Source organism: Anopheles gambiae, chromosome 3 (assembly GCF_943734735.2).
Source record: "Anopheles gambiae chromosome 3, idAnoGambNW_F1_1, whole genome shotgun sequence".
Lineage (NCBI taxonomy): Eukaryota > Metazoa > Arthropoda > Insecta > Diptera > Culicidae > Anopheles > Anopheles gambiae.
Window position 1 is genome coordinate 61,584,465 of NC_064602.1, and position 17,803 is coordinate 61,602,267.

General features: G+C 43.3%; 2 protein-coding genes and 1 long non-coding RNA gene across 4 annotated transcripts; 2 read left to right on the forward strand and 1 right to left on the reverse strand.

Annotated features, from left to right (window-relative positions):
• Positions 1 to 1,023: 1,023 nt before the first annotated feature.
• Positions 1,024 to 1,690, reverse strand: LOC133393296 (uncharacterized). Its single transcript, XR_009766079.1, has 3 exons — positions 1,596 to 1,690; positions 1,439 to 1,530; positions 1,024 to 1,350 (listed from the first exon to the last, which is right to left on the reverse strand). It is a non-coding gene; the product is annotated as an uncharacterized LOC133393296 (long non-coding RNA).
• Positions 1,691 to 8,481: 6,791 nt separating this feature from the next.
• Positions 8,482 to 11,352, forward strand: LOC133393937 (uncharacterized). Of its 2 annotated transcripts, XM_061661174.1 has the most exons (3): positions 8,482 to 9,260; positions 9,345 to 9,804; positions 9,877 to 11,352. In XM_061661174.1, the coding sequence occupies exons 1-3, from the start codon at positions 9,119 to 9,121 to the stop codon at positions 10,190 to 10,192; spliced, it is 918 nt and encodes a 305-aa protein (XP_061517158.1). In that variant the 5' UTR covers positions 8,482 to 9,118; the 3' UTR covers positions 10,193 to 11,352. The 2 variants fall into 2 exon arrangements, with proteins under 2 accessions (XP_061517158.1, XP_061517159.1); XM_061661175.1 differs by having other exon boundaries at positions 9,345 to 9,946.
• A 2,172-nt stretch (positions 11,353 to 13,524) lies between these two features.
• LOC133393137 (uncharacterized) lies at positions 13,525 to 15,243 on the forward strand. The gene is made up of 2 exons (XM_061656593.1): positions 13,525 to 14,013; positions 14,098 to 15,243. The coding sequence occupies exons 1-2, from the start codon at positions 13,525 to 13,527 to the stop codon at positions 15,241 to 15,243; spliced, it is 1,635 nt and encodes a 544-aa protein (XP_061512577.1).
• The last annotated feature ends 2,560 nt before the right edge of the window (positions 15,244 to 17,803 follow it).

A 17,803-nucleotide genomic window follows, 5' to 3' on the forward strand; every position in this document is an offset into this window, starting at 1 on the left:
TTTATAACCACGTAATCGGACAGTCAATCCTTGCTACGGGGCTTGAACACATGACGGACATGGTTTTAAGTCGTTCGAGTTGACGACTGTACCACGGGACCGCCCCAACCATAAATATAACACTAAAAATAATTTGGAAGTTGTCATATTCGGATCCGCTATTACGAGAGCAAATAATTTCAAAGTGCTTCCCATCGATTGCACGTATTGCGTGAGGAAATCTCCAGCGCTGCTTTAATCGTTTTGAGATGGCGAGCTATTCTACTTTGGTGGAGGGTAGTGTAAATAAAAGATAGAAAATGCCGTTTTTAATGCATGTATTAGTGAATGTAGATTTAAGTGCGTATGAAATATGATTATAAAGTTTATTTTCTCTCTTATCTCTTTTGCAGCTTGGCGACGACGATGAAGGCCTCACTCCCCGTTCCTTTGTGGAGGAACCTACTCGGTTCCACAATCGTTGAACGATGTCGATGTCGATTGGGATGCCGCGGTTACCTTCGACTCAGAGCCATTCTCTCCCACTCATTCTTCCTACTCTCCTACATTTTCTGCCACTCCTGGAACGGTCCGCGAGGGTAACGGTGTGAGTGGGGCCCTCAACAACCGGCTGCAAGTTTTTGGCGCTACAGCCGCACCGGAAAATGCAGATCTGGACGATTTCAGCCGGTACGTAGCCGAAGAAGACCTTCGGCTGATTCCGTCTCCAAAAAGGAGATGCATTGTGCAAATCAAGCGGAAGTGTAGCGAGTTTAGGTCGGGTCGGGTCGGATTGAACCTATCTTGACTCGACATAACCCGAACTCTTTGCACCAACGCCCAACGAACAATTGTCGAAGGCACCCCATGTGAAAAATATTTCCTTTAAGATTTACTTAAGTTTTTACACTAGCAACAGCTACAGTAAAAACTTCCAGCACGGCAAAAACCGACCTTCACACACACATTCAAATGCTTGCATTGCTGGCCTTTCTCACGCATACAAATGTATGTATCCCTCCCCTTATATTTTAGAATTGCTGATTGTAGTAGTGACACTTTTTATTTTTGCTCTATGTACACTTTCACATGCCTTGCCACTTTCGCATTGGACTTCCTCTTTCCACATGCGTTTTGGCAGACTCACACTCTGTACACGGCAGGATGCTTCACCCCCTACAATTGTAGCGGTTCCGTTACCCTTCCTCTCGTTCTTCCTTCTACCCTCTGCGCTAGGATATCCTCGACTGGTGCTGCGCGTGTTCAGCCGGCGCCTGTCTGGAAATGACGTCACGGACTGGTGCTGCGCATGTTTAGCCGTATCCTGGCGTCCTTGAAGTGCGCTCTTCTACGAAAGAGCTGTGATGAAATCTGGTGATGAAAATTAACCAATAATTAATCCATGTTTTTTATAACAAACTAAACAATGTTTTGCACATAGGATTATAGAAACGCTTACCTTGATATTTTAAAACCGGACACCGTTTTCCTTCCGTCGATCGTTTTGCGGGATGTTGGCAACCGTCGATTAACATGCGCGTGCACCTGTAACTTTTTAGACGACAAGCGTTAGTTGAATGTATCCATTGAAGCACACACGAGGATAAGAAACTTACCTTAAAAATTTACAAGGATAAATCATTCCATAATTGAAGAAGAAGGAACACAGCACAAAACGTAAACGAGCAAAGTACGGGGCATAAGAAATCACACATCACTCCAACACATCCTTCCACAGTGAAAGTTCTGGACAGACTGAGGATGCCTAACACCCGGATGAGCGCGATAGCAGAAAAATCATGGGAGATCGAGAGAGATGTGTAGTCTCGGTTCAGCGGAATACGCATGCAGATGCATGCGTGTGTGTCACTCGAAGGATATCGGTTTCCCCTTCTCCCGTTTTTCGTTCATAGGCCACACGATCGGCGTTGTGCCGTCCAAAATCTAGAGAAAGAAGACATGCTTTCTCGCTTTGGCACACAGGAAAGTTTTCCAATAGCTTCGGTTTTGCTGGTTGGGTAGGCGCTGGCAGATGGATGCAATATACACTGACCTTAAGGCTACGTTTGATCGTGTGAACCATTCTACTCCGCTAGTGAATTGGTTCAGGTCCTACATCTCTGAACGCAGCTACTACGTACAAATCGATGGTGTTTCCTCTAACGCAGGGGCCTCCAAACTTTTCACCTCGCGGGCCGCATTGCTTCAAAAATAACTATATTGAGGGCCAATTGACGCTGCCTGTAAATGATGAGTGAACGTTTAAATCTCGTTTTTACAACAAAATACTAACGATACTAATACAGTTTCGTGTAATTAGTTACTTGATTTTTGTCTAAGAAAAGTAAAAAATACATTTTTATTTGAAAAAAGTCATAATAACGTAATATTTATATTAACTCTGGCAAAGTCATCGTGGGCCGCATTATAAGCTCTTGAGGGCGGCCCGCGGGCCGAAGTTTGGAGACCCCTACTCTAACGTTATCGAGAGTTCATCTGGCGTTCCTCACGGCAGGAACTAGGGACCATTGTTGTTCTAGCTTTTTAAGAACGACGTCACACTGGCCATTACGGAAGCAGATTGTCTGCTTTATGCGGATGATATTAGGCTGTTTCGTGTCGCACGGAACACTTCAGACTCTCTTTCTCTGCAAATATTGGTTGATGTTTTCTCTGACTGGTACAACAATAACGATCTGGTCATTTCTGGTGATAAGTGTACGTCAATGTCGTTCTTCAGAATAGCTAGTCCAATAAGGTATAACTATAGAACATCAGGGACACAACTACCGCTGTGCAATACGGTCAGAGATTTAAGAGTCACCTTGGATGGCAAACTAGATATCCGACAACATTACTGTGATATTTTAGACAAAGCTTACAAACCGCTAGAATTTATTCAGCGACAATCGAGAGAGCTCAATGACCCGCAGTGCTTGTTTACTAATAAAAGCCCTATAAGTCCTATGTTCGTTCCATCCTCGAGTTTAGTTCTATTGTTTGGTGTCCGTTTTCTAGTGCAAGGGTCACCAAACTTTTCTATTAGATTTAATTTGGAGGATGCCAAATGTACCGGGTAAAACGCTTTGATAAACCGCGTTTCAACTTATTGTTTAAAAATAGTTCTGCATTCGAATAAATAGTATTTGCTCTTGTTGATTGAAGATGTTGAAAACTCTGTGAAATATCACATTCGACAGTTGGCAGCTGAAGGATATAGACGTGTGCAAATCAAAGTGACGGTTAGAACGAGTGTGCGAAAGCTCAAAGGAAAGTTTTATTCACCTCAGATTTGGAGTTGATTTGAAAAAATCACAAAAGGGAAAACAACTAAGACCACAAAAGGTGGACACAAGGTAGGAGACATGGGGCTGGGTCCTCAACTCATGGAGGGGGCATTCTCTTCGGGAATAATTACGAGCTATTGGAGGGGCAAAATGAACCCAAAAGGAAAAATGTGAAAAATGTTAATTGCATAGCTATAGGGAACGAGTGTTCGGAAGAAGAGGTCTTCTTGGTTATGGAAGCGATCAATTCTAATAAAGATCTGAACAAAGTCAACCCATTCTTGGTCTCTAAAAAATTGAAAATGTAATTGGCACTAAAGCCTTGAAAGTATCTCGACTTAGAGAGGGCAAATTATTGATTCAGGTAACCAAGAAGAAACAGGCAGGCAAGTTAAAGTAACTGAAAAAAACTAATGGACAGTCGAAGCGAGGTAAATGCTCTAACAAAAGAACATCCAACCCTCAACACAAGCAAAGAAGTAATTCGATGCCCTGATATAGAGTTCATGACAGAGGCTAAAATTATGGAAGGACTGAGTGAACAACGTATCGTAGAGGTCAATATCCTCAAGAGGAAAGTAGATAAAGAATTAAAAAACATACGAACAGCCATCATTACGTTTAACACAGGCAAAATCCCACGCATGGTAGACTTCGGACTGTACCCAGTAAAAGTTGAGCTTTACATCCCTCGACCAATGAGGCGCATAACATGTATGAGATTGTGACATACAAAAAAATGGTGCAAAAACGAAAAAACATGTGCTAACTGTCGCTTACCGGTACATGAAACCATATGCAAGGAAACAAAATGCGTGTCATGCGGGGAGGCCCACAACACGCAGGACAAAAACTTGGAGTTTTCTTGGACTTAACGGAAATCAATAAAATAAATAACATACGTAGAAGCTAAACGCATGTGTAGATGTAAATGCCCTACCATCTCAAGAATTTACACGACAGAACACTCATACGCACAGGAAACAAAAGCTAAGACAAACGCTCCATTACCAAAACCAACCACTAGTAAAAACAGCAATACCAAACCTACAGATAACAACCATAACACCAACACAAATAAATAACCAACCAAAAGAAAAAGAACACATCACTAACACCCTCACCGCTCCACAAAAAATGCAAATACAAATATCGCAAAAGACACATAAATCATCTACGATCTGGATGCCTTATCCGATACCTCTATCGGATCAAAGGACTCCGTTTACAACCAATCGTTTAAATAACCAATACACCTACAACCAACAAATCTACAAAAAAAACCGACACTAAAATAGCGAACGAACCGAAATCAGACAATGAAAGATTTGAAATTTTCAACTAAAACGATTTATATATACAAAAAATAATACATACCCTCTGGTTGTCGCAATAAACGGTCAAATCGAATTGTAATCCTGATGTCGACTCCGACACGTCGGCATGCGTCTAGATGCGTTATTGTTCGGCACGTGGCAACGAGAGAGTGCGCTATCCTGCTTCCTGAGAGAATCATCTATAAAGCGATCGATCAGCGGATCGATCGCTCTGTTATCATATAGATCTCAACGCGAACGGAGATCACCTCAAGTATATTTTAATTGCAAATAAAACGTATTTATCTTTACCCGTGTGTAAATGTTTCGTGTACGGGTTCTTTCATCGAAAGAAATACGGCTTCGTGCAAAAACATTTGGTGACCCCGACGTGATTTAACGCGAGTGTAGTGCTTCGTGTAAGTGTGTAAGTTATCATAAGTGCTTCAGCAATGACGACACCGGGTGATAGCGAGCACAGCATCGAGGCAGTGCGTCAGCTAACTGCGTTGGTAGGTGCAGTTAAGGCAATACTCGATGAGGCTCGCGAAGGAATGCTCTCTAAAACTATGGCTTCCATAAAAGCCGATATCCTAGAGTCGCTATGGAGCGACGGTAGAAATACTCAGCTCGAGGGTCACGCGGGACCGCATCCAAGACGCGGATCCCTTCCACCTGTACGCGACGGCAAAATGCGCCTTGGCCGAGTTGCACCCGGAAACACATTTACGATGCCAGCACTCGACGCGACGATGCTGCCGGCCACTGCAAAGAAGAACCATCTCCCACGGCTAGACCTACCCGAATTTTCTGGATCGCCATCGGAGTGGCCCGCGTTCGCAGGGCGATTCAACAAACGCGTGGCTGGATTGGAAGAAGATGCAGACCGCTATGCTTTCCTTATCCAATGGCTTGAACGGTGTGAAATAGCCCGTAACAGCTGCGAAGCATTTGAATACGCTGGGATGACCTTCCAAGACGCGTGGGAACGTTTTGAGGAACGCTTCTACAAGAAGCGCGTGGCATTTCTCGGCCACTTTCAGAAGCTGTACCCATTACCCTAATTGACAGCAGCGTCTTTAACGACATTGATGCGGCTCATCGACGCTGTTGAAACATAAGAGACATCTAAGAAAACATCTCCTCTATCTTCTTCTTTGGCACAACAACCGCTGTCGGTCAAGGCCTGCCTGTACCCACTTAGTGAAGTGAGCTTGGCTTTCAGTGACTTATTGTTACCATAGCAGGATACGCACTACGTATGGGGGCACGGTCTATTAGAGGCTTGAACCCATGACGGGCATGTTGTTAAGTCGTACGAGTTGACGACTGTACCACCAGACCGGCCCATCTCCTCTATATTCTACCTAAAAATCTAGAGCATTTGGACAATTCGACATTTACGCAAGATTCCTGGGATTAAAACCATTGTCTACTTGTATAAAACTTGTTAATATAATTTATCTACAATCGTACTTCGATTGATATAATTTACACACTTAAAAATATTTCACGACCTCGGTTAAAAAAACTGCCGTCGGCTCTTTCGATTCTTGCTGATATGTCAGTTGAAAATTTCCCATTGCCGATAATCAGTACATTTCAGTTAAAACTGAAATATCAGTTAAACAAATATTTTAACCGAAACTCGGCAACACAACATGCCGATTACGTATGTTAACACTGCTGTCACCGAGGTCATCCGTCAAAATAACCGAAATTTCGGCTATGCTATTTGAGTTAGCCGAGGCTCGGTTTTCTATCTGTCATTCATCATTTTGTCGATGCAGAAACCTTTCGGAGTGATTTTGTGTTATAAAATTAATAGTGTGAAAAATAAATGAAAATATGACACCCAGCGTGAAGAAACCGATCATCAGTAGCGTACGATCGGACACGGGTGGGCTACGAAGCTCTGTCAACGCACGTAGCCAGTGCACATAAGATCGTCGCTCGAAGCAGTCCTTATCCAAGGATTACCGGATGCTAGTCCGATTGGACCAACCTTTGCCGGCCCGTTCGAACTTCCAGGTTTAATTTCCAGTTACCTTCACGAGGTAAATATCCAAATACTCGACCACGTGACTTCCAATCAGGGTTCACTCAGGCTTGTTTCACTCTGCCCGCTTTACAGAACCGTGTCTGTACCGGTGTCCGCTCTATGCCTGGCCCATCTTCCTGCACCCTTACTACATCCAAACGCTGTACACCATCTGGTGTTGTACCGGCGCCCGTCCCTGCGCTTCCCATCCCACCACAACTCTCACAATTGGGGGGAAGGTGACTTCCTGCCGTCCAACTACAGATACGATGGTGGCATCATGCTGCAGAAAATGTACATCGGCAATCAGCATGGGCTCTGGCTTTTATGGCTGTGGCTCAATAAATAATTGTGTTTGTTTTTATAACTCAAACTAACTTTTTACGCAAATAAAACCACTAAAATAAAAAAAAAAGATTGTTTTTATAATTAGCTGAAATCTCGGATTGCTCTAACCGAAAATCTCGGTTAAACGTAAACGTCAAAACAAAATGTCAATTGCATTTTTAACCGAGATTTCGGCAACAGAAATTTAACCGAGATAGGGTAAACGTACCTATAGTGGTGCTAGTACCAATAGTGGTGGTATGGCACTAAAATGCGTCTCATACGATAAATTAACAGTAGTTAAGTTGTTTATGATAGTGTGAAATGTTCTCTAGCCTTTTACAAAGGATTTAAAAATGAAATGGGGCCATTCCGTTTCTTAGTGACCGAAAAATCCATTATTTTGTAAAAGGTATCAACATTTTTAGAAAATCCTTAGGATTTCATAACGATGCTAATATTCTTGTTAACGTTCTAAATGACCACATAACAACGCAATCATTAGTTTTTTAGCATAATTGTTATCAAATGATATTGTTTTATTCAAATTCATTGGCTTTTGACCATATTTACGTATTTTTTAATGTTTTTTACGATAGTGCCATTATAGGTACACCAAACAGGCATGTTCCTATAGTGGTCCTAGTTCTAAAATCAATAAAAACAGCTAATTTTAGATTTTTTTCGACGACATTTTTGACATGTCGTACTGTTTTCATTAAAATAAGCAACAAAAATTAGTTTTCTGTAAGTAATTTGTGAAACAAAGGCCAAAATTCGCTTATCTGGCTGAGTAAAAAATCGACTTCAAATCGAGCAAACTCTTCTGAGTATGGGTTGACGACAGGTGTTATTCAGTACTTCAGTCAATATTTTCATCAACCAAATTCATACATTTTTTACGATCAAATTACGAAAGATATCATTATTATGGCAGTAATCCATGCTATTCATACGAAAACAGCCTCAAAACTAAGTTATATTGATATTATACACTGTTTTGAGGCATCTTTGTTTACCACCACTATAGGAACACAATACGACGACTATAGGAACCATACCACCATTATAGGTACAACGAAGCAATCACAAAAATATGTATTTTTTCGTAGATTCGATGTGTTTTATGGTAAAAATTGTTTTGATTGCGAAGATAAAACATATTCCAACTGTTATGTGTTGAAATATTCAGAAATTGTCGTTTCTGACACTTTAAATCCATTAACATACATCTGTACCACCACAAATTGCACCACTATTGGTACATTTACCCTATTTGCCGAGATGTCAGTTGTGCAGATCTCGGCAAAAATTAACCGAGATTCGGCAAAATTTTTTAAGTGTGTACAAACATAATTCGTTATTTGCGAGTTTTTATTTGTAGTCAATTTTTTATACAGGAAGTTTGGCGCTTGCTGCCGTTGCGATTTGTCGTCTGACGTTATCTGTCAAATCGCATATAAAATTTTGACGGACCTTCAAGGAATGTGTATATTAAGCTGGCCCTAGACGCTGCATTCATGTATCCCAAATGACAATCGAACAGCATCTCACTATAGCGAGCCCGATGACAGCTTGACGTTTTCATACTGAGACGCTGCCTTTGGCTGCCTCCCCCGTACTGAGCGAGCATTGTCTTTCTCATCGCCATGGTGAGCTGCAGAGGTTTGTATGGTGAGCATTCTGGCTAGCACCAAATTTTCTCATGAGACGATCTGGCGCGCTTCATCGATCGGATGAGATGCCTTACCACATGATAGTGAGGTCGGATTTTGGATCGGCTGCCGATCTTGCTCATGTGAGTAGAACTGCGTGCTGCATGGTGAGGTGTGGGGTTGTGTGGTGTATGTGGATACCCGAGGGAGGTGAGACATTCAGCCGCGGTATTTTAAAGCGCCAAAACACTTGTTGTTCACGAACTGCATGTGTCGCTCTGCGAATCAATTTACGTTTATCTCGAAATTTTCTATAACGTTTTACAGTTTTAGGAGTGATAAAGTTATAAAAAATTGCTGAACGAATTTACGTTGCGCCAAAGCAAAACAAAATTGATTTTGCTCATCGAAAATTCGTTCAACAAAGCCAAACTGTTTTGAACATTAAAAGATCCGTAGAAGTGTTGTTTTTTTTTTATTTGCCATTTCAGACGGAAGATTTAGTCGTCGAAAATGTTCCCGAAAAAGTTAAAGCGAAGTGCAGAGCTTTATAAAAAAGCCGCGAAACTGGAAGAGCAGTTTGAAAAGGAGTGGGTATTGCAAAATGATCCTGCCGGACCCAGCAGCCAGCCAGCAGCTCAGCAATCTGCCGAGGGTATTTGCTTGACTTATTATGGTTTTGCTTGATTTAAATCAATCAAAAAATCAACTAACATCTCTTTTTATTGTTTAATTGTAGATGTTGCTATGAATGAACCCTGTGAAGGTCCTGTGGCATCAATGGAAGAGGAGTATTTGGACGAAAACAATACAGATGACGAACGTGCTAGCGATGAAGGATCCATCCACAACGAAGATACTGATGGCGAAGAGTATTTAGAGGAAGAGTATTTGGAGGGAGAGTTTTTGGAGGCAGAGTTTTTGGAGGAGGCGAGCCTGGAAACTGACCCAGAAAGCGCGAAGCTACGAGACTCTTTGCGAACATGGTTTATTCGCAATAAAGTTGCTCGTAGCGGGAGTAATAATTTACTAGGAATACTGCGAAAAGCGTCTTCTCTTTCTGCTTTTTCATCTCTTCCACAGGATGTTAGGACATTGCTGAAAGCTCCGGTTAACGTCAGCGAGCAGATTACTAAGGTTCCAGGTGGAGGTGAAATGTGGTACCAAGGCGTTGAATGTTGTTTTCAACATTATTTTCGGTAAACTAATTATTGTTTAAGCAATCGTGTAATACCTTTCTAACATTAGTATTTTCTTTTATTTTTATTCAGCGATGTGGACGTACTAGAGGATGTGTTTGAGCTGAATCTTTCAGTGGACGGAATACCAATATATAACCGCAGCGCAATACAGATGTGGACTATACTAATGCAGTTGCACAATATGCCGAATGTTCCTGTTATGGTGGTTGGAATATTTTGCGGCACTTCTAAACCAAACGATGTTGAGCCTTTCCTGAGACCTTTGGTGGAGGAACTAAATAGGCTACATGATCACAAAATGAACCTAAACGGCAAAAAAATAACTGTTTCGGTTAGAGTCATAATCGCTGACTCGCCTGCACGCGCATTTATTAAACGTGAGTAATTGGAATCGCTCTTTTATTTTAATTTTAATAATGTGTATGAATTTCGTTGTACAATTTTATTGCAGAAATTTGCTACTACAACGGAGTACATGGGTGTTTAAAATGTAAATGCTGTGGTACTTCCCTAAAAACACCAAAAAAAGTTATTTTCGAGGATACAACAGCTCCACCAAGAACAGATAAGGAATTTAGAGAAGAAAAACCCAGTTCTACAGGCCATCGAAGAGGGAAAACCCCTCTTACAGATCTAAAAAAGTTCGACATGATAAAAGGTATAGCTACTAGCGATTTATTACATTTAATACAATTGGGTATTGTTTTCAAGCTTCTGTTAGGCTGGGTCGAAGGAGCTCTTGCCCCCTTTAAAAAATGGTGCAAGGAAGACATAGATGAAATATCAGAAGAGCTTATAAGTATACTGCTGCCCACAGAAATTCATAGGAAGTTTAGGTCTCTTAATTATCTTCACTTTTGGAATGGTACTGAATTCGGTAGTTTTTTACATTACGCAGGTATAGTTATAAAGATAGAATAGATAGACTAGCATACGAACATTTTAAATTATTATATTGCGCTATAACTATATTATCATCATGGGCATTTAAGGACCAGTGGGAGTATGCCGGTACATTGTTGAGGAAATTTGTTGAGGATTATAGTGTTGTGTACGATCGCATACATCTAGTGAGTAATGTTCATCTCTTGCTTCATGTATACGAAGAGGTTAACAATTTAGGCCCTCTGATTACTTTGTCAACACATTCCTGTGAAAATATGTTACAAATAATCAAACATAGTTACGTAAAATCTGGCTACCGAAGTTTGCATCAAGCGATAGGAAAAATTATATTGTTGCGAGACATAGACACTGCAGCACAAAGAAACCAGGAAAGTATGACGTATCCTACACTTAAAGTAAAAAAGGATGAGACAATTTTGCAAGTTAGGCAAGGATTTTTGTTAAGGAAAAATTTTAAGGATTCTTGGTTTTTAACAAAAAGAAATATCATAGTTAAGTACGAAAAAGCCATCGAGGAATCAGGATCAGTCGTTGTACATGGGTATCCTTTGGTAAGACGTTTTCAAGCCTTTACTACTCCTATTGCCTCCGATAAAATCTATAACTATATTGGATACGAAAACGACATTTCAACAACGCTTCGATCTATTCCAATAACTGATATTGTTCGAGCAGCTGCGCGAATCGTGCAGATTTGAACTGCGGATCGGATCACATCCGTGCCCGTTCATGTACACATCTCTATCGATCTTCAATTAATAAATAGAGAGCGAAAAGGCTTTTTCTCTCTCTTCATCACCAGCAATTTCTTACAACGGCTTCGGTAATTATTAGCAGCAACAACCAAAGAAAGAAAAGGAAACTTTATCCGAAAACTATTCGCGACGAAACATTGGTGCCGTGACCAGGATTGTGCCGATATCCTGAATATTCGCAATTTTTTCGATAAAGTGTTAAACACCTTTGCCTTTCACTGCCCGACCGTTACACTGCACTTTACACTACACTCGCGCACACGATAATCGCAGTTTTAGTAAGATGCCAGCTCAACCGCTTATTTTGTCGTCGAGACGAACGATTTTGATTTCCATTTTGGCCCGTTACGAAGAGTTTCTTCAAAACTACCAGCCCGATAGGGATTCTATCGAGGTGGAAACTCGTATGGCCAAATTTGACCAAATATGCAAGGATTTGGAAAGCCTTCAACAGCAGCTGGAGGACAGTGCAACCACTGCTGAAGAGATGACACACAATGCCGCCCTTAGGGAGGATTTTGAACGGCGCTTGATTCGCGTTCAATCGGCATTGAAAGCGAAATATAGAGAAATTCCGCGCAGCGAAGTGTCGCAGCAAGGAGCCGGTAGGAACCCGCTACAAGGCATAAAACTGCCCACCATCGCTCTGCCGGAGTTTGACGGCGATTATATGCAATGGCTGACCTTTAGGGATACCTTTGAGTGTTTGATTCACGATAATGTTGATTTGCCGCCAATACAAAAATTCCATTATCTACGCGCAGCCCTAAAAGGTGAAGCAGCGCAAGTGATCGAGACCATTACAATAAGCGCCTCCAGCTATGAATTAGCTTGGAAAACACTCGCTGAGCGATATTCGAATGAATATCTACTGAAAAAACGCCACTTACAAGCGATGTTCGGCATCACACCAGCGAAGAGGGAAAGTGCGACAACCCTGCACCAGTTAGTGGACGAGTTCGAGCGTCACAAAAAAACTTTAAATCACTTGGGAGAGAAAACTGACGGCTGGAGTAGCATATTAGAGCATTTACTTTGCACAAAATTGCCCTCTAACACATTACGCGATTGGGAAGAATTTGCTTCGACCAATGACAATCCGAGCTACGATTCGTTGATTGCCTTTTTGCACCGCCGTATGCGCGTACTCGAGACGCTATTAGTAAACAAACCCGAGCCATCACCTATAGAAGCGCCAATATCACCAAGACGCACCATTTTTCCGCGCACTGCTAGTTTTGCTACCACTGACCGCGATGTTAATAAATGCCCGTTGTGCAATATGCCGCACACCATAACAAAATGCCAGCGATTTAATGCCATGAATCCGGCCCAGCGGTACCGTAAGGTACTTGATGCCCGCTTGTGTTTGAATTGTCTGCGAGACAATCACCGTGCCCGCGATTGCTCGTCACAGTACAAGTGTCGTCATTGCAACTTGGCGCATCACACAATGATTCACACTGAAAGCACTCCCAGCACATCTTCCACTACATTTCCAATGCTAGCTGCGCAGGATGAACTTTCACACACAACACACGCCACTGATGATCACACGGCTAGCATACAACGCAGCTACGCAGCTGCAATAAAACAATCACCTTCACAAATATTATTACAAACTGCACTTCTAAATGTAACCGATGCACACGGCATCCTGCATCCTGTGCGTGCACTCTTAGACAGCGCATCACAGCCCAATTTGATGAGCAATCGCCTTGCTCAGAGGTTGGCTTTGAAAGGTAGCACGGTTAACATAACCCTCAAAGGAGCAGGACTATCCACCAGAACGGTGAGGAGGTCGGTTCGAGCTCAAATTGCTTCACGTGTTGAACATTTTGACTTGGATGTCGATTTTCTGGTAGTAGACAGGGTGATCGCTGATCTGCCGGCGCATGATGTTTCCACTCGCGGCTGGAACATTCCTTCGGAATTTGTTTTGGCTGACCCGCAGTTCGATAAATCAGCCCCGATTGATCTCATCCTTGGTGCCCGTCATTACGCTTCCTTCTTTACGAGCGTAAAATCGCACGAGCTTGCTCCGAACCTTCCAACTATGCTGAACAGCGTGTTTGGGTGGGTCATGATTGGTCCCACCTCTCCTCAGAATCCTGCATCTCCGACCGATTGCACCGCCGCGTCCACAATCGTCTGCATGGCATCCCTGGAGGAGTCTCTCGAACGCTTTTGGAAGCTGGAAGAGTTAAGCGTCAATGATTCGTACTCACCTGATGAGCGGCGATGCGAAACATTGTATAAAGAAACCACTCAGCGCGACGAGTCGGGTCGCTATATTGTACGATTGCCCAAACAGACCGACTTCACGGAAAAGCTTGGCCTGTCTAAAACTACCGCTTTGAGACGCTTCGAGCTGCTGGAGAGGAGGCTAGAACGCAACCCACAGCTCAAGGAAGACTATCATGCCTTCATGAAGGAGTATTTGGAGCTGGGGCACATGTCGCTCATGAACAAAGATAGTGGGGATGAACGGGCGTACTACCTACCGCACCATCCCGTATTTAAAGCCTCCAGTACCACCACGAAAGTAAGGGTCGTGTTCGACGGATCTGCAAAAACAAGCACCGGTTATTCCTTGAATGACATTCTATGTGTTGGTCCAATCGTGCAGGACGAGCTGCTTGATATTGTGTTGCGATTCCGCACCTACCAAATAGCACTTGTGGGAGATATAGCTAAAATGTACCGACAAATATTGCTGCATTCTGATGATCGTCGATTGGTGCGCATATTCTTTCGATTTTCGCCGCAAGCTCCGATCCAAGTATATGAGCTCAACACCGTTACATACGGACTAGCACCTTCCTCGTTTCTGGCTACACGCACACTTATCCAACTAGCAGATGATGAAGGGACTGAGTATGCGCTTGCACCTGCAGCCCTGAAACGAAACTTTTACGTGGACGACTTCATTGGTGGTGCCAATAACGTTCGCGAAGCTGTTCAGCTGCGTAAGGAGTTATCAGCGCTACTTGCAAAAGGTGGGTTTGAGTTGCGCAAGTGGTCCTCAAACAATCTGAGCGTACTCTCCGGCTTAAGCACCGAGTATATCGGCACACACTCATCACTGCATTTTATACCCAACGAGACGGTCAAAGCACTCGGCATCTCGTGGAAGCCTGAATCGGATGAGCTGTGTTTTGAATCCAACACTGAGGCTGATGAAGCCACGTCGACCAAGCGATCTATTTTGTCGAGCATTGCCAAAATGTACGATCCGCTCGGATTGATAGCACCGGTGATCGTGCGTGCTAAGATGCTGATGCAGGAGCTATGGCTACTCAAATCCGGCTGGGATGAACCTGTTCCTAATCACATCTGTAAAAAATGGAAGGCGATTCAGAGCGACTGGAAAATGTTATCCGAGTACAGGACTAACCGTTACGCTCTCTTACCAGATGCAACAGTAGAATTCCACACATTTACCGATGCTTCGGAGGCCGCCTACGGAGCATGTGTCTACGCTCGTTGTGAAAACGCGGCGGGAGAAGTCCGCATCAGCCTATTAGCTTCGAAGTCTCGAGTGGCACCACTGAAGCGCGTCACGTTGCCGAGGCTTGAACTAAGCGCAGCTGTCCTGGGCGCCCATCTGCATCATCGCGTCAAGGAGGCAATGCAGATCGTGTGCGCCGAATCGTTTTTCTGGTCCGACTCAACAGTGACGCTAAAATGGATTGCGTCACCTCCCAACTCCTGGAAGACGTTCGTGGAGGCCAAGGCAATGGAGGCACGTTCCTGGCACATCCAATCCTGCTGACTTGGTTTCCCGAGGCATGTCGGCAGCACACTTCACGCAGAATCAGCTTTGGAATAACGGTCCAGATTGGCTTGTGCAACCTTCGTCCCATTGGCCCAGCTCAGATCCAGAACCAAGCGATGAGGCGGACCTAGAAACACGCCAGGTGAGTGCCGCTTTAGTTTGTACACAAACTCATCCATGGTTTGGAATTTCTTCATCCTTCACCAGAATGGTACGCATCATTGCATACTGCATACGTTTTGTGCGCAACACCAAGCAGAAGGCGCGATCACAGCGATCGATACCGCACACCAATGCATCCAAGACGATCACGCCCAAGTACGTGGATGCTGCAAAAATTGTGCTTTGCAGACTAGCCCAGCAAGATGCATTTTCCGCGGAAATCAAGCAGCTAAAAAAGGGAGAAGCATTGATGAAACAATCACCTTTACGAAAACTTACCCCATTCCTGGATACAGAAGAAGTAATACGGGTGGGAGGACGATTGAACTTGTCGCAACTACCGTATCAGTCCAAGCATCCAGCTGTTCTACCGAAGAACCACAAATTCACCCGTCTACTTGCGGAAGATTATCATGAAGAGATGAAACATGCTAGTGGAAGGCTATTGCTATCCCGCATTAGAGAACTGTATTGGCCACTGGACGGACGTCGCTTGGTAAAAAGCATTGCAAGAAACTGCTTCCGCTGTATTCGGCAAGATCCCGCACTCGCCCGGCAGCCGGTTGGCCAGCTTCCACCATCCCGCATCACACCGAGCCGACCTTTTTCTGTAACCGGAGTGGATTACGCCGGTCCATTCTACTTGAAGCCAGCGCACCGGAAGGCAGCAGCTACTAAGAGCTATCTGTGCGTTTTCGTGTGTTTCGCTACGAAAGCTGTGCACTTGGAACTCGTAGGAGACCTCACAACGGCGGGATTCTTAGCAGCGCTACGCCGATTCACATCACGACGCGGATTGCCAGCCCACATCCATTCTGATAATGGGAAAAACTTCGAAGGCGCAGAACGTGAACTGAAGGAGCTTTTTGAGCTGTTCAACGACGAACAACACCGCAACACCGTGGCTACCAGATGCGCTGACCGGGGAATCACTTGGCATTTCAACCCACCAAAAGCTCCACACTTCGGCGGATTATGGGAAGCAGCAGTAAAGACGGCGAAGCGACACCTCTATCGTCACCTGGGCAATACGCGGCTGTCGTACGAAGGCTACTGCACTGTGCTCCACCAAATCGAGGCAGCGATGAATTCCCGTCCGCTGTTGCCTTTGTCCGACGATCCCAACGAGCTAGCTGCACTCACACCGGCACACTTCCTTATTGGCACATCGATGTTCGCCGTGCCTGAACCGGACTACACCCAGCTGAAATCCTGCACGCTAGATGATCTTCAGAAGTGGCAGCTTTTAGTTCAGCGTTTTTGGAAGCATTGGGCCTCTGAGTATCTACAAGAAATGCAAAAAAGTTATGCAAGTGGTGGCAGCAACAACAGCAACATACTTCCCGGCAGGTTAGTGATCCTCATGGACGAATCGTTACCCACCACTCGTTGGCCTCTCGCGCGTATCGTTGAAATCCATCCCGGTGAAGACAAGATAGTACGCGTCGTTACGCTCAAGACAGCTAAGGGAATAATTACGCGACCGATCACGAAAATATGCGTTTTACCGCTCAGCACTGATAGCGAAAACCCCGTGTAATGTAGGAAACAACTTTTTGTTGACATTCGTCAAGGTGGGGAGGATGTTCGAGCAGCTGCGCGAATCGTGCAGATTTGAACTGCGGATCGGATCACATCCGTGCCCGTTCATGTACACATCTCTATCGATCTTCAATTAATAAATAGAGAGCGAAAAGGCTTTTTCTCTCTCTTCATCACCAGCAATTTCTTACAACGGCTTCGGTAATTATTAGCAGCAACAACCAAAGAAAGAAAAGGAAACTTTATCCGAAAACTATTCGCGACGAAACAGATATTAAATGTAAAATGGTAGCAATTAAGACAATACGAACTGGGGCTAAAGTACATTTTACGCCATTAATACATACCTTAACATAAAAAGCCTTGGTTAGGTTAGTACGGTTAAGTAGGTTAAATAGGTTAGGTAGGTTAGGTAGGTTAGGTAGGTTAAGTAGGTTAAGTAGGTTAAGAAGGTTAAGTAGATTAAGCTATAGATCATAAGCAACCGAGTAGACCCGGTATAAGGTCGGACTTAATCCAGAGGCAGAATTAAATTCTCTGTCTCAAATTTGTCGTAAGATTAGTTTAATGATAGTAGAATATAAGGTGTATATTTAAAAATATAATATAAGTACATGTAAGCTTATGTGTTGAAATCAATTTTCTTTGCCAGAGTTCTCCTTTATATTCAATGTTTTTTTTAATGATATGGTAACAAAATATCTTAGTACAAAGATCAACAAATTTAAATAATTCCATTGTAATGCCTATATCTGCTAACATTATTCGCAACTTATTCAATAAACATAAATTCACACATATTTTCTGGCTCAGTACAGCTCTAACGTTAAACGTTATATTTTTGTGAATGTGA